Source organism: Budorcas taxicolor, chromosome 2 (genome assembly GCF_023091745.1).
Source record: "Budorcas taxicolor isolate Tak-1 chromosome 2, Takin1.1, whole genome shotgun sequence".
NCBI classification, from domain to species: Eukaryota; Metazoa; Chordata; class Mammalia; order Artiodactyla; family Bovidae; genus Budorcas; species Budorcas taxicolor.
Window position 1 is genome coordinate 80,473,237 of NC_068911.1, and position 14,202 is coordinate 80,487,438.

The 14,202-nt window shown below is 38.7% G+C and overlaps 1 protein-coding gene across 2 annotated transcripts in view; it reads left to right on the forward strand.

Moving 5' to 3' along the window:
- The window catches only part of RBMS1 (RNA binding motif single stranded interacting protein 1), a 217,832-nt gene extending 204,028 nt beyond the window's left edge, over window positions 1-13,804 (forward strand). Inside the window, exons 7-14 of one of the 2 annotated variants that reach the window (XM_052657381.1) lie at window positions 1,582-1,697; window positions 2,757-2,806; window positions 2,929-3,022; window positions 6,395-6,445; window positions 9,613-9,723; window positions 10,656-10,736; window positions 12,046-12,130; window positions 12,938-13,804. In XM_052657381.1, coding sequence (XP_052513341.1) covers window positions 1,582-1,697; window positions 2,757-2,806; window positions 2,929-3,022; window positions 6,395-6,445; window positions 9,613-9,723; window positions 10,656-10,736; window positions 12,046-12,123 — 581 coding nt within the window. In that variant the 3' untranslated portion in view covers window positions 12,124-12,130; window positions 12,938-13,804. The remainder of the gene's footprint in view (window positions 1-1,581; window positions 1,698-2,756; window positions 2,807-2,928; window positions 3,023-6,394; window positions 6,446-9,612; window positions 9,724-10,655; window positions 10,737-12,045; window positions 12,131-12,937) is intronic. The other variant, XM_052657390.1, reaches the window with a different exon arrangement.
- Window positions 13,805-14,202: the final 398 nt, after the last annotated feature.

Here is a 14,202-nt window from a genome sequence, read left to right on the forward strand (position 1 = left end):
TCCACACCCTGTCATTAGTGGGTGGGTAATAGTGATATAAAATAAGAGATGAATTAGGATAATAAGAGGCAAAGGAGAAAGGAGCAAATTTTCCACAAGTAATATTTTTCTCTTCATGGTTATTTAACTTTGAAACAGAACTTGAAAGTAGTAATCACCATTCCATGGTAGACAAAGGACTGGATGCAGAGTCAGACACGAAGGTGTGCGTATCTTTATTGTGCTAACCAGAAACATACTGAAACGTGCAACTTTTAGGAATACACTGCTGTTTCCATTATAGAAAAAAACATTTTTTAAAGCAGAAGTTATGGGTGGCCTACTGTGTTGTTGCCTTTTTTTTTTTTTTTTTCTTTTTTTGGCTAATGAAGACGTAACCCTGGTGAGAAAAGTCTGTGCATCTTAGGCACCTCTTGCTTTTCTTTGACAGTTTTTTGGGATCATTTTATGAGGCGGATGTATTGTAAAGCAACTCCAAGTGGAATGATTAAAGGCCAAAAAAAACCTTTAAAGACAGTGGGCAGGTATAGCTGTTTCCCTGCTACAGCCCCAAAATAAAATAAGACCTGTTTGTATTCATTCATTGGTTCACCCAAGAGGGAATAAGTGCCTGCAGTATGCCGACCCAAGAGGGAATAAGTGCCTGCAGTATGCTAGACATTTTGGCACTGGAGGTAACAGGGATGAACAGAAGTCACTGCCCCCACGGAGCTTACACTCTGGAGGGGAGATGGACACCAGACAGATAGCCACATTCACAAAGTATTGTAGATGCTCCAAATAAAAACACAATGTGGTGGGGGCGGGGCGGGGGGGGGGGGCGTGTGAATTGAAAGAGTAGCATTGACGTATCTGCAGTACCATCTGTGAAACAGACAGCTAGTGGGAAGCTGCTGTATGGCCCAGGGAGCTCAGCTCAGTGCTCTGTGATGACCTAAAAGGTAGGAAGGGGAGGGTGGGAGGAAGGCTTAAGAGGGAAGGGTTGTATGTATACCTATGGCTGATTCATGTTGTTGTAACACAGAAAGTAACACAGCATTGTAAAGCAGTTACCCTCCAATTTTTTAAAAATTAAAGAAATTTTTTTAAATTGTATGAATAAATAGTAAGCACCTATTAAAAAAAAAAGTACAGTGTGAGCAGTATACAGGGGAACTTGTTTTCTCCTGGAGGAAGTGAAGACCTCTCTGAGGAATTATAATGGAAAATTACAGGAGCATTTTTAAGTGGAGGAGGGGAGAGTGACAATGCTAGTTACATTTGAAGATTTACAGGGATGGAGCTGCAGAGGGCTCACACCTAAAGAAATACACGAGTGGATCAAAGACTGCCTTTGCCTCCTCGGAATAGCTCTTTAAATGTTTATTGCACTCCAGTTTGAAGTAAATAGCTAACATTTTGTGTACTGTGTTTCTCACCAGTGGGTCCTCTTCTAAGGGTCTGAATAAACTTTTGCCTTGAAGTATTCTCTCAGTTCCCTTCGAGCACCAACATTGCTCCTATTAAAAGAATTCAGTTACATTTCGTCACTTGTAGGCCCATACAATTCTGGTTTCCTGTTATTTTCCCCTGTTTATTCAGCTCCTACAGAACCGTTATTGTGTAAATTTGCGGATGGCGGACAGAAGAAGAGGCAGAACCCAAACAAATACATCCCAAATGGACGGCCCTGGCACAGAGAAGGAGAGGTGAGACTTGTAAGTCCTTTCCTGAAACTTCTGTGGGGCTGTGTCATCACACAAAATATGAGAGTAGTTACCCACGCAGCATCTTGACGCGGTTATCGCGTTTCTAAAATAGAGGCTAGGGTTAAAACTTCATTATCCAGATAGTGTCATGTGAGGACTTCTCACAGTGAATACAGAGCTAAGGAAGTGATGATTCTCCCGACAGACAATAGGTGGTGGAAATAGCCAGGTTTACCAGTTAGCAACATTTATTTAAAAAAAAAAAAGGGGCGTTTTAAATTGCTGTAAGAAATGCACAGCTACAGCTAAGTCGCTTCAGTTGTGTCCGACTCTGTGCAGCCCACCAGGCTCCTCCGTCCCTGGGATTCTCCAGGCAAGAACACTGGAGTGGGTTGCCATTTCCTTCTCCAGCGCATGCATGCATGCTAAGTCGCTTCAGTCATGTCCGACTCTATGCGACCCCATGGACAGCAGCCCACCACACAAGTGGTCTTTAATGTTATGGTTTCTTAGAATTACAGTTTTAATTATTCAGAAATTATTTTAAATATTATTAAAATAAGTAGTATATTTGTCATTCAGGTTTTTTTTACCTAATTCTTTTCAATAATGTTCTTTAGAAAAAGAAAAAGAGCTCAATTTCTTAATAAAAATGTTGGCCTTCCATTCCCCCATACTAACCATAAATAAACTGTTTTTTTTTTTTTTTTAAGTAACATATTGGTTCAAGAATGTCTAAGGAACTGCCATTCAGTAGAATGTTCTACAGTCTGTACTGTCCAGTGATTGCCACTAGTCACTCGTAACGCCTTTGAAATGTAGCTGGTATGGTAGAGGGACTCAGCTTTTCGTTTAAGTTTAAATAGCTCTTTGACTAAGGGCTGCTATGTTATACAGTTCCAATCTAGAGCTTAATTCTCATGTTGAGTTTATAATTACATGTGTCTAACATAAACTCTCAATTTTATCAAATACTAAACTATCCCCACTTTTTGTTGCCATGAGTCTGAGAAATGGAATTTTTAATTTGTACCTTTGCAGATGAATGTTTCTTTTTCTTTCCCATAGGCTGGAATGACACTTACTTATGACCCAACCACAGCTGCTATACAGAATGGGTATGTCATTAAGATAAATACATAATAGCTAGAGGGAAAATGTGAAGGTGGAAAATATCAGACGTTTATTCCATGAATGTGCTTAAAGGATCACTTAATAAAGGCTTTTGTGTTTGTTCTAGATTTTATCCTTCACCATACAGTATTGCTACAAACCGAATGATTACTCAAACTTCTATTACACCCTATATTGCGTCTCCTGTATCTGCCTACCAGGTTTGTACCTTTAGGATTCATCAAGAGTATGACAACTTGCCAACCATGAATTATTGCTATGATTTTATGTATCTTAAAATTTTGAACATTTATAATGAAATTTTAAGTCAAATGTTAGGCAGCTTAGATACCCAGTTTACAAATAGCTGCTTTTTATTTGACAGAGTGATTTATTTTTGTGTTTAGGAGAATGTACAACAAAGGGAAATGGTTGTCAGTTTTTGAAATTATAGCATTTTAGAATTGGGACAAACTCAGATGCTTCCTATACAACAGGCCCTGCCGCTGGACACCATGTGTCCCAGACATTGAAACTGGAAGAGAATTGCCGTTAGGTAAAATACAGAATAGATCTGCACTATTCCTTTGTTAATTTGTCAGCAGAAACTAACCAAAGAGCAAGTAAATAATGCTAATAAATGAAGATGTGTCTCTATCAGGTAACATGAAATGAGCAATGCGTTGAGACTTGAGGCCAAAAAAGGGGAGGCGGCTTCCCATTTAGGTTATTTTTTGAAGAGGCTTTACCTTACACTCCCAACTTAGAACCAAGATCTCCTTCAGCACCTTGTGGTTATACTGATGTGGTTTTATTGGAGAGGTAGCTCCTATTCCCCGTGAATCCTGGGTGTACATGTATTTCTCCTCCCATATCGGAGTGCCTCTCACAAGGTCACCGCCTTGATTGACCCAGACAGGAACACCAACGGAGTCAATTACAGACATAGGAATACACTTTTGTTAACTGTTGAGATCCTGTATGACTAAACTTTTGTGTATTCTTGTCTTTAAAACAATTGAATTAGATATTGTAACCCTGGATTCTGGTGGTAGGGGATAATATCTAATAACTGTGTGATTTCACATCTATAAGCCTCAGTTTCCTCATCTTTAAAATGGGGATAATAATAGTTTCTATCTCATAGACTTATGATAATAACTAAAGGAGATTTTCTGTGTAAAGAGCTCAACCCAATACCTGGCCTATGATTAGCACTCAGTAAATGTTAGCTATGATTATCATTATTGTCCTTTACACTTTACATCCAGGATTAACTGGCTGGTAAGAGTATATCCATTCTGCTTTTTTAAAATAATGGATTGGTCAACATAAGCAATGTAGCAAAGGTGGTTCTGTCTAAAAGCATTGAAGTAGCTCTGAATAACAAAGAGAAGTGTTTAAATACACTAGAACTGAAGTTGTAAAGTAGCATTTACGCCTCCCTCAGCTTCTAGGTTCTTTTCACTTCCTTTCTCTGAGCCATCACTCATTGTCTTTTATCTCCTTGGGCTGTTACGTTTCTTACTCTGCTACTTCGATCTACTCATCTGCTCAGTGTAGCACTCACTCATTTAATCCCTCTCTAATGATTTTGAACTCAAGATTTGTTTATTTTCCTTGCCTGTCTGAGATTCACTGAGATCTGCTGCAGTGCATTTTCCCTAATTAACAATTCCTGTGTCTGATTTTAAAGGATAGTTTTCTTTCTTAACTATTTGAACTTTTCAACCTCTAATAGGGACAAGTAAGCATATTCTCAGGCAAATGAAAGATTGTGCATATTAATTTCAGTGTATGCACTGTAGATATTTACAGCTATGAATGTATCCCCTCACAACCTCTTTTTCTGTCTTTGCTATAACGGCAGTGACCATTTTGGCCACAGAATTATTTCATGGAGTAGAAGAAAATTAGGAGACCAGTGTTGTTAATAGATTTGATAGACCTAACTGGAAACAGCATTTCATTGCAAAGGCCTGATTTCGTTTCCTGGGCAATCTGTTTCCCTAAGATACATGTGGAATTTTATTCCAATTGCCTGGCCCTCAGTGGCATTGCTTGTTAGATCCTCAACCCCGTAAGTTCAGGGGCTCAATGGGGTCAGAAAATGGGCTTTAAGTGATCTGTGATTCTCTTAAATGCAAAGTGTCACTGGTAATGTATGCAGTCAGGTGCAGAGGGAAAGGTCTATTTCGTTCATCAGGTTTTCAAAAGGATTCATGATTCAAAAGAGAATAAAGAACCAATAAAGAACATAGATTATTATTCCCATTTTATAGTTAGGGACAATTGAGGAAAAGAAATTGACAGCAGCAGATTTGTTGCTTCCGAAAGAAAATTGGATTAGATGTCGTAACCCCATGATGATATGAGCTATTAGATTATTAGGACCACAGAAATATACCACAGGTGAGTGCATCTGGCCCACATTGGGGTCTGCAAGGAGCTGCTCGCCTCCCCGTGATGTTTTCAGTGAAGGCCTGGCGCTCATGTTGGAGCGGGCCTTTCTCCACGAAACCACTATATGCTTATATTAATACAATTGGATTTGAGAAATTGGCATCTGCAAGAAACCACCAATATCCCGATGGGGAAAGGCTACAGTCCAGATAACTGAAATGCTAACGAGGCAGAAGCACTTAACTTTGGTCTGCCTTAGGTGGCAAAGGAAACCAGAGAAAGCAAGTATCGGGGCTCTGCTATCAAGGTAAATCACAATCCATTCTTCCCCATGACTCTTCCCTCTGTAGAACCTCTAAAGTTAACGGTAGGGGATGAGATGCAGGAGGGTTTTGTTCTCAAGAATTAAGAGACAAGCTTATTCTGAAATCTAACCTCAGGAAAGCTTTGGATATCAAGAAATGGACTGATAGTCTCTTCTCTAGAGTGGCAGAAACAACCCTGCTTTCTTCCATGCCACAGAATCTGACTCTCAGTCATTTCTCAGTCCAGAGGGTCTACTGTATAGATATCCTTTTACCTGTAGATGTCGGGATCTAGTTACTAAAGTTTAATTTTCTAAATATGAATTTCAGATTTTTATATTTCGCACTAACTAGGAATTATTGACCGCCAGACAAGATTTTTGAAATACAATGTCCTGGGTATCAAAAGGGAGTTGAATTTGATTACTCTTAAAGTAAGCACATACTTTAAGGGTTGGTTTCTAGTAAGATGTGCTGGAATGAATGCTCATTCCTCTGTATTCCTAAAGCACCTATGTTCCTACCTTGATTGTAACACTTTTCACTGTTTCTTTGAGTTTTTACTTGTTTATCTCCCTTGCTTAGATAGTAAATTTCTTGAGGGTGGGGCCCATGTCTTATTGCCTTTACCTCTTTGGTGCTTGATACTCAAATACTTTTTCAGTGGGCAGATGGAACTTGGTTTTGAATAATCATTTCATCCTATTCAGAGTGACCAGTTTGTCAAGAACTCTTAACTGCCTTAAGTTAAATCCTTTTAATCAATTGATAGTATTGTTTCTTTATTTTCCTCCTGTAGATTTTAACATGATTAAAAGATCTCTAGAGAAATAAGTAGCGCTCCTATGGAAATCAATGTTTCTTCCAAAATCCTTCCTTTTCCAGGTGCAAAGTCCTTCCTGGATGCAACCTCAACCATATATCCTACAGCACCCTGTAAGTTTTTCGTCTTAATGGCTTTGTAGTTTTCAAGTAAGCTATGTATAAGTTAAAAACCATTCTCTGGGTTTAAATCATTTGTGCAAAGGTGGTGTAGTATTTGGGAAATGTTAAATATGAAATATTGAGAATGTATAAGTTCATTATAAAACTTTGACTCACCTTGTCTTAAAACAGATTGGTAGTTGACATTAAGTTAGATTTGCAATCCATGAGAATTTAAATATAGGAGATCATTCCACTGAATTTTTAAATTTTAAAGTTTTTAAATTGCTAAATTTTTAACCATACTTGTGATGAAATAGCTCTTTGTCTACATTCTGTTTAATGCAAATATAAAGTGTTCAAAATTGACCTAGGGTTTTTTCATCAGTGTTAAGTTCTCCATGGAAATTTTAAATACTAAAAGTAACACCTACTGAGGGTAAATAACAAATGTGATTTCTTTAGTGACACAAGCATGTACTGTACATACATATATATTACATTTTTTAAATTGAATGAGTTCACTTCACCTTGTTAGGTAGTATATTGAATGTATTTTTCAAAAATACATAAAATCCAGTTTGTTGAATTAGAACATGAGTTTAGAATGTTGAAAAATAAAGAGGAAAAACAAAAATCACAAAAAAGACTAAGAATGCATAATATAATCTGGATGCTCACCACAAAGTGAGCCTAAGCTTTCTAATAACCAGTGCAAAATGGGAATCTTAATAAGCAGTATAGCTCATAGTGCTTATAAAACAGATCAGTTGCATAGCGAAAAGCACATTGTTCTTGGCCTTAAAATGAGACAGGAATTTCTTTAGGACAACTTCCGAAAGAGGACACTACGCAGTGTTAGACCAGGCATGTGAAACGGCAGAACAGGGACACGTTCTGAACAGGAAGTTGCTGAGATGACTTTGAAGGAGAGAAAGCATGTTTAGTTGATAACACAGGAGAGGAGCTCTCTGATGGTGTATCTATATGTGTTATATTGTCTGTATAAACATGCACACATAGGTTTCTACACACCCACACGTGTATCTACCCACATCCACCCACTAAGCCACACAAACACCCATGGCAGTCTACATCCCAGGTACTCTGTGCTGTCCTATTCGGGAATGCTAGAGATCAGCTCATTTTTCATCTGGGGGCTTTCTAGGACAATAGCTCCTGCAGATGAATGAGGAAGAGCAGCAGGCAACTCCTGAATTTTATAGTCTTCTGAGTCATTTCATGTTACCACTCACTTTTGAATGATGTACATTAAAAAATTTTTAAGGGAAAAAATTCTTATGAAATATATTAATATCAAGTGATCTCTGACATGGGCTTCCCTGGTAGCTCAGCTGGTAAAGAATTGGCCTACAATGCAGGAGATTCGGGTTTGATTCCTTGGTTGGGAGGATCCGCTGGAGAAGGGATAGGCTACCCACTCCAGTATTCTTGGGCTTCCCATGTGGCTCAGCTGGTAAAGAATCCACCTGCAATGTGGGAGACCTGGGTTCGATCCCTGGGTTGGGAAGATCTCCTGGAGAAGGGAAAGGCTACCCACTCCAGTTTTCTGGCCTGGAGAATTCCATGGACTGTGTAGTCCTTGGGGTCACAAAGAGTCGGACACGACTAAATGACTTTCACGCAACTACTATCTCTGACGTGAATCTGCATCCTTTGGCACTCTTCTCCTGGAGGGAGGAGAGCTTACCTATTAGAGACAGGCAGCACATCTCTTAGTTGAACACCACTGAGACAGCTGTAGTGTGTGCAGAAGGACCCACCTGAGAAGTCATTCCTTTTCCGCACCCAGATTTAGACTGCCTGAGACTAGCACTAAAGTTCCTGCATATCAGCTTTTACCCTCAATTGTGTATCTAACTATCAATAAATAACTGTTTTTAAGAGATGATGAGTCAGTCCCAGTGATACCAAACACCTAACATTAATAATTGTGTGATGTATCAGAGTAATTGCATCCTCAGGTAATTGGGTGATTGCAGAAGTGAGAGGAATGCGATAATCTGTAAGAATGTTACAATGGAATAAATTAGAGAAGACACAAAACTCCAGAAATAGAACTAATTGAATTTCATATACAATCAGGGTGCCATTAAGTAATCATTAAAAATGATAATGAGAGCAAGGCAGTAAGTTAGGTAAATACTGATAATTGAATGTTAAGTTAAAAAGCAAAACCCAGGATATGAAGTAGTTTCGTATTTCATATGAACCTGGTTGCAACTCTGTAAAAATATGTGGAAGCCAGAATCCATGCAGTGCTACCCAGACAATGCTAACAGCCATGTATTAGAGACTGGCTGGGTTATATGGGTGATTTTTTTCACCCCTCCTCTGTGTTTTTAACTATATTTAATTTTATTTATTTATTTATTTATTTTTAATTGGAAGGTAATTGCTTTACAGCTATGTTTAATTTTGTTTTTGAAGACCAGAATTTTTTCCAATGAAGTCAAAGATTCTGAAATTAGATTATTAATTATATCTGATCTGCTTCCCTCCCCTGGCACCAAATTACAGTTGCAAGTTCTGAGAAACACTGAGTGAATGAAGACTGTGATCTTGACCCTAACAGCCTGACCTTGAATCAAATGACTATTTTTTTTAACATTTTTAAATAAGATGCTGTATTTATAATATGCAGTATAGTATATTGTGTTGTGACTGCATAAAACATCAGCTGTCATTTACTTTAAAAATGAATTGAGTATTCTGTAACCCTGGCCAGCCCAAAGTAGTTTGCTTCCTGTCACAGCACATAGTCCTCCCATGGACTAGCTTGCTTTACAGTTAAGTGAAGAGAAAGGGAGCGGTATTTAATAGAAAGGGATTTCTATGAAGTGAGTGCTCTTTAGAAAAGTCTCAGGGAGACTTACCTGGTGGTCCAGTGGCTGAGGCTCCATGTTCCCAATGCAGGGGACCTGGGTTTGATCCCTGGCCAGAGAGCTAGACCTCACATGCAGCTAAGCAGAGATTTTACAAGCCACAGCACAATCTAGACGATTTTTAAGAAATCGCATATGACAGTTCACCAGTTTGAAGGGAGGTTATTTTTGCTTCATGTTCTGCAGCAGGCTAAGCCATTTCCTATGGAAAAGGTGGTTCCAGAATTCCCCTCCGCCCTCAGTGTGTCTCACTTGCTCTGTCTGACTCCCCAGGGTGCCGTGTTAACTCCCTCCATGGAGCATACCATGTCACTACAGCCTGCGTCTATGATCAGCCCTCTGGCCCAGCAAATGAGTCATCTGTCACTTGGCAGCACCGGAACAGTAGGTGGCAAATTAATATCATGTGTCTCAGCTTACAGAGGAGGCTAAATTCGTGTAGCCTGGTTTTCCTTATCAGTTATAGGCTCTATAATGTCAGAGGTTATATCTGATCCCCTCTCACCTCCCACATTGCCTTCCACATAGTAAATACTCAGAGATTTCTTGATTAATTGATGAACTAAAAGTCTGTCCTCTGGCTGTCTGTCTCTCCTGTATCAGAATATAGCATCCAAACAAAATCACTTGTAGCCCTAGTAACTGGTATCATTCATCACACTGGCAGACCTGGTCTCATGAAGCCAGAGATGAAGGTGATACATGGTAATAAAGGCAGGGGATTTTTCCCCACTTACTTCCACTTGTATGGGTTTTAGGGGCACTGAATCACAATCATAGTATTGACTTTTTCCCCAAGTCCAGGGCTGCCGTTGGGTATGGAGTTGAGCTGATATCAGATTAATTTCCAGGTTTGATATGTGTAGCATTTAGATGGTAAGATGACCAAAGGCTTTTAATTGAGACCATATCTGTGGTGACTTATTAGAACAAAGGGTAGTATTTTCTTTGCTTACGTTCACAGCAAACAGCAGCAGCTCATCAAGGCTAAACCAGGGCCACATACATCGAATGAGAAATCTCTCCTGCCTTTGGAGAAGGATAATTTTCAGCATCAGGAAAGCAAGGGTCCATTTTCCATTTTTCCCCATTTTTCAGTGACCTGCTGAAGATCTAAGGCATTTACTTCTTGGGTCTCCACTTACGGGAACAATTCTAATTCAGGCAGCTGCTGGAAATGAATGAGGTTTTTTGAGGGAGAGATCTTCTAGATTAAAATAGCACATTAGTGATATTGAATTATTGAGGATGAGAAACTGTAATGATCTTCACCCATGGCTTGTCATTGGCCACCCTGACCGTATTCTTCTTTCCAGTACATGCCTGCCACATCAGCTATGCAAGGGGCCTACTTGCCACAGTACACACATGTGCAGACGGCGGCAGTTCCTGTGGAGGTTGGTACACACCATCCAGTGGCCATTATGGCAATGAGTAGTTTCAAAAGTGGGTAAATCAGAACTCAAGGAAGAATCAAATCAAAAGTGAAACATGTACATAAAGAACTGAGTTTAGAGGAAGTGTATGCTTAGAGTTGTTTTCAGCTATGAAATATAATTCTCTGCATACAGATTAGCATAGCAATATCCAAGCCACACCCACAGGGCTCCCTGAAATATTTTAATATCTTATAAGCTTGTAGCACATTTCATTACCCCCTCAAGTCTCTATCCTGTCTCTCTAAAATGATACTTCCAGGCAAATTAAGATAAAGCTGGAGTTTGCAGTCCTGGTACCAGAGATTATATCAATAATAATCATTATAAAAATCTGTTATAATTAAATACTTGGAAAAAATATTTCAGAATTTAACAGGGATAAAAAAAATAAACCATACCTGTTTTTGCAGAAGACTTAATAGAGCTAAATAACTCTTAGTTCTTGTTATGGAAGATACTGGTATGATATTAATATGGAAGAAACCTGACATTTGAATTCAAGTTGGGCAGAAAGCATAGTGTTTTCCTGCAAAGTATCCTTGAAATTCTAAGGAAATTTATCTACCCAGTCGATCCCATCAGCTAGTCACATCCCATAGGTTCCAATTCCTAAAACAGCCCTGGGATTGTGGCTGAATTACAGAGGAGGTAGGGTTTTTTGTTTTGCTTTGTTTGCCTCTAAATGATTTAAATTTGTGCAGTTATTGGCAACCACAGTTACTGGAACCCACAATCCATATCTGCAGTGCTGAAACAAACAAATCTTAAGAATTTTCTTTGTAACTACTTCAGCAAAAACCTGACCTGTGGCAGAAACCCAGCTGAACTGACCCAAGACAAGATCTTTGCCCCATTTACACTGTATCTTCATACTTGTCAGCACAGACCTGTTAATGTGTTTGATCATAAGGTACAATCTGAGACCCCTCTATCATCGGTGATACACAGCATATGCATAGTATATTTCAGATTGTAAAATCTGAAATTACTGAGGTCCAAGTCACTTCTGGCCCCAGAGGATAAGAGATTTGTTTAATAAATTGTAGTTTGATATGAAGAGATAACTCATACAAGTTGGAAGAGGTTCTTTGGGTCTATCAGACACTTAAACTCCTTAGGGAAGTAACTAACCTTGAAGGCTCTATATGACACTAAGAAAATCACTTGTAAGCAGTGCTTGTCTCTACGATGTGGGACTCAGTCCAATCTGGTTAGTAGAGTTTGGATTTCATTGCTCACATGTCTCATCTGTTCTGCTTTGTTGTAGGAGGCGAGTGGTCAGCAGCAGGTGACTGTGGAGACGTCTAATGACCATTCTCCATATACCTTTCAACCCAATAAGTAACTGTGAGGTATGAGGGAACAATCTCCATCACTGTAGGGCTCAAGTCAAGGAAAGGCTGTGATGATTTTATCAGAATGGTACTTAGAACAACTCAGGTCTGGTCACGCTGCTTCAGTCATGGCAGGGGAATCCACTGTTACTGAAATCTTCAAATCAGTGATTTTGTGGTCTTGTAAATTAAGTATTCTGTCCAAAAAGAACACAGTGCCTTATATTGAAGTCAAATGTGTGTTTGCTGTCTCTCCTTCCCTATCTGCCTCCAAAATCAGTAGCATAATCAGAGAATACCAGGTGCCAAATTTGTCCTACATTTATATATATATAGAGATAGATAGATAGATATGTGTGTGTGAGAGAGTATATACCTATATATGTATATATCCTATTATTTAATGCTCACAGACTGAAGGAGAAACAGTGTAAGATTTTGCTTAGTCTAGCATTACAAGACTAGCAGTATCTTGACAGAATCAGATGTGAGCACCCTTAGATTGACAGATTGCTTCCCCACTCTCACTTGAACCACATATCTCAAAACTTGTCCCTCTGCCATGCAGATTACATTGAACAACTGTGTGGGACATAGAGCACTTGGGTTTCTAGATTGCCGTGGTCTCAGATTTGAAAGGTGGATTCGGGACATAGACAGTGACCCTCAGTTCCAGAATTTGCGTTTACTCACCTACCACCAGTGATGAGCAGATCCTTTCTCAAACATATATGTCTTTAAAGCACGAAAGTGATGACAAAGCTCAATGGTCTGTTAACACCAACTGTTACAAGAGCATTTGTTTTTTATATCTTTCTCTTCCAGATGTACAGAAGGGTGTTCTTATATGAAGAAGGTTGTGAAGGCTGAACAATCATGGATTTTTCTGATCAATTGTGCTTTAGGAAATTATTGACAGTTTTGCACAGGTTCTTGAAAACGTTATTTATAATGAAATCAACTAAAACTATTTTTGCTATAAGTTCTATAAGGTGCATAAAACCCTTAAATTCATCTAGTAGCTGTTCCCCTGAACAGGTTTATTTTAGTAAAAAACAAAAAAACAAAAAAATAAGCAAAAAAAAAAAAAAAACAAAAGATTTTTATATGATGCAAAAAAAAAGAAAAAAAAAGAAAAAAGGGAAAAAAAAGAAAAGAAAACTTCAATTCTCTGGGTATGCACAAAGACCATGAAGACTTACTCAAGTGCATGACCGGATTCTTGTGGTTTTGTTCATTTTGTATTTCGTTTGTGTTTTTTTCCGCTGTATGAAATGGGCTTTCTGACGTTTAAATAGTCCGACTTCACCCCTGGTGTTCTGTGCTTGCAGTGAGAGTGTTAACGCCAGTGTCTCTTTTCTTAGCTTTCCGTTTTCCTTCCCACGTCGTGTGAAGTGTCTTATCCTTTTCTATGAATTCCAATTTGCCTTAACTCTTTTGATGCTGTAGCTGTTTCAGTAAAAGTTAGTTCAAACTAATGATGTAGAATGCTTTGACCAAATGGGCTGGTCTATTATGCCTTGTAAAACAGCAGCATAGGGCTTTTAAAAGGTAGTCAATAAAAGTTGCTGAAATTTTGGCTTTTTTAAATATGTAGTAGGTGTTTTTAATGATTTTTCACATAATGTGTAAGGTAGTGAAATGCAAGAAGGGAAAACTGTTTTGTGTGAAACACATTTTCTGACTGGGGAACTTTTAATAGGGTGAATTGTTTGTAAGGCTGTGCGCCAACAGTTTCCTCTGATAGTTTGACTGATTTAGGATATCTGCTGTATGATGCAATGTAAAGTCTTTTTTGCCTTTTTTCAGGAAAAAAAAAAACTAACTTGATGTTCTAGATTTAGTGTAGGTAGCGTTGGGGCAGGGGGTGGGGGGTGGGGGAGGGGAGTCACCGAATGTTTTGTCCTTCCTTTATACTAATGATAGTGCTTTAGAATGAGAATGACGCCTGAGATCTGGCAAACCGAGGGGAAAAAATGTTGCTATTGCAACTAAATGGCAAAAGCTAAAAGTAAGGATTTATCTTCAAACATAAAGCTGAGATATGAATAGAAGCAAAATGATTGGCTACTAGCTCTCTCTATTACGTA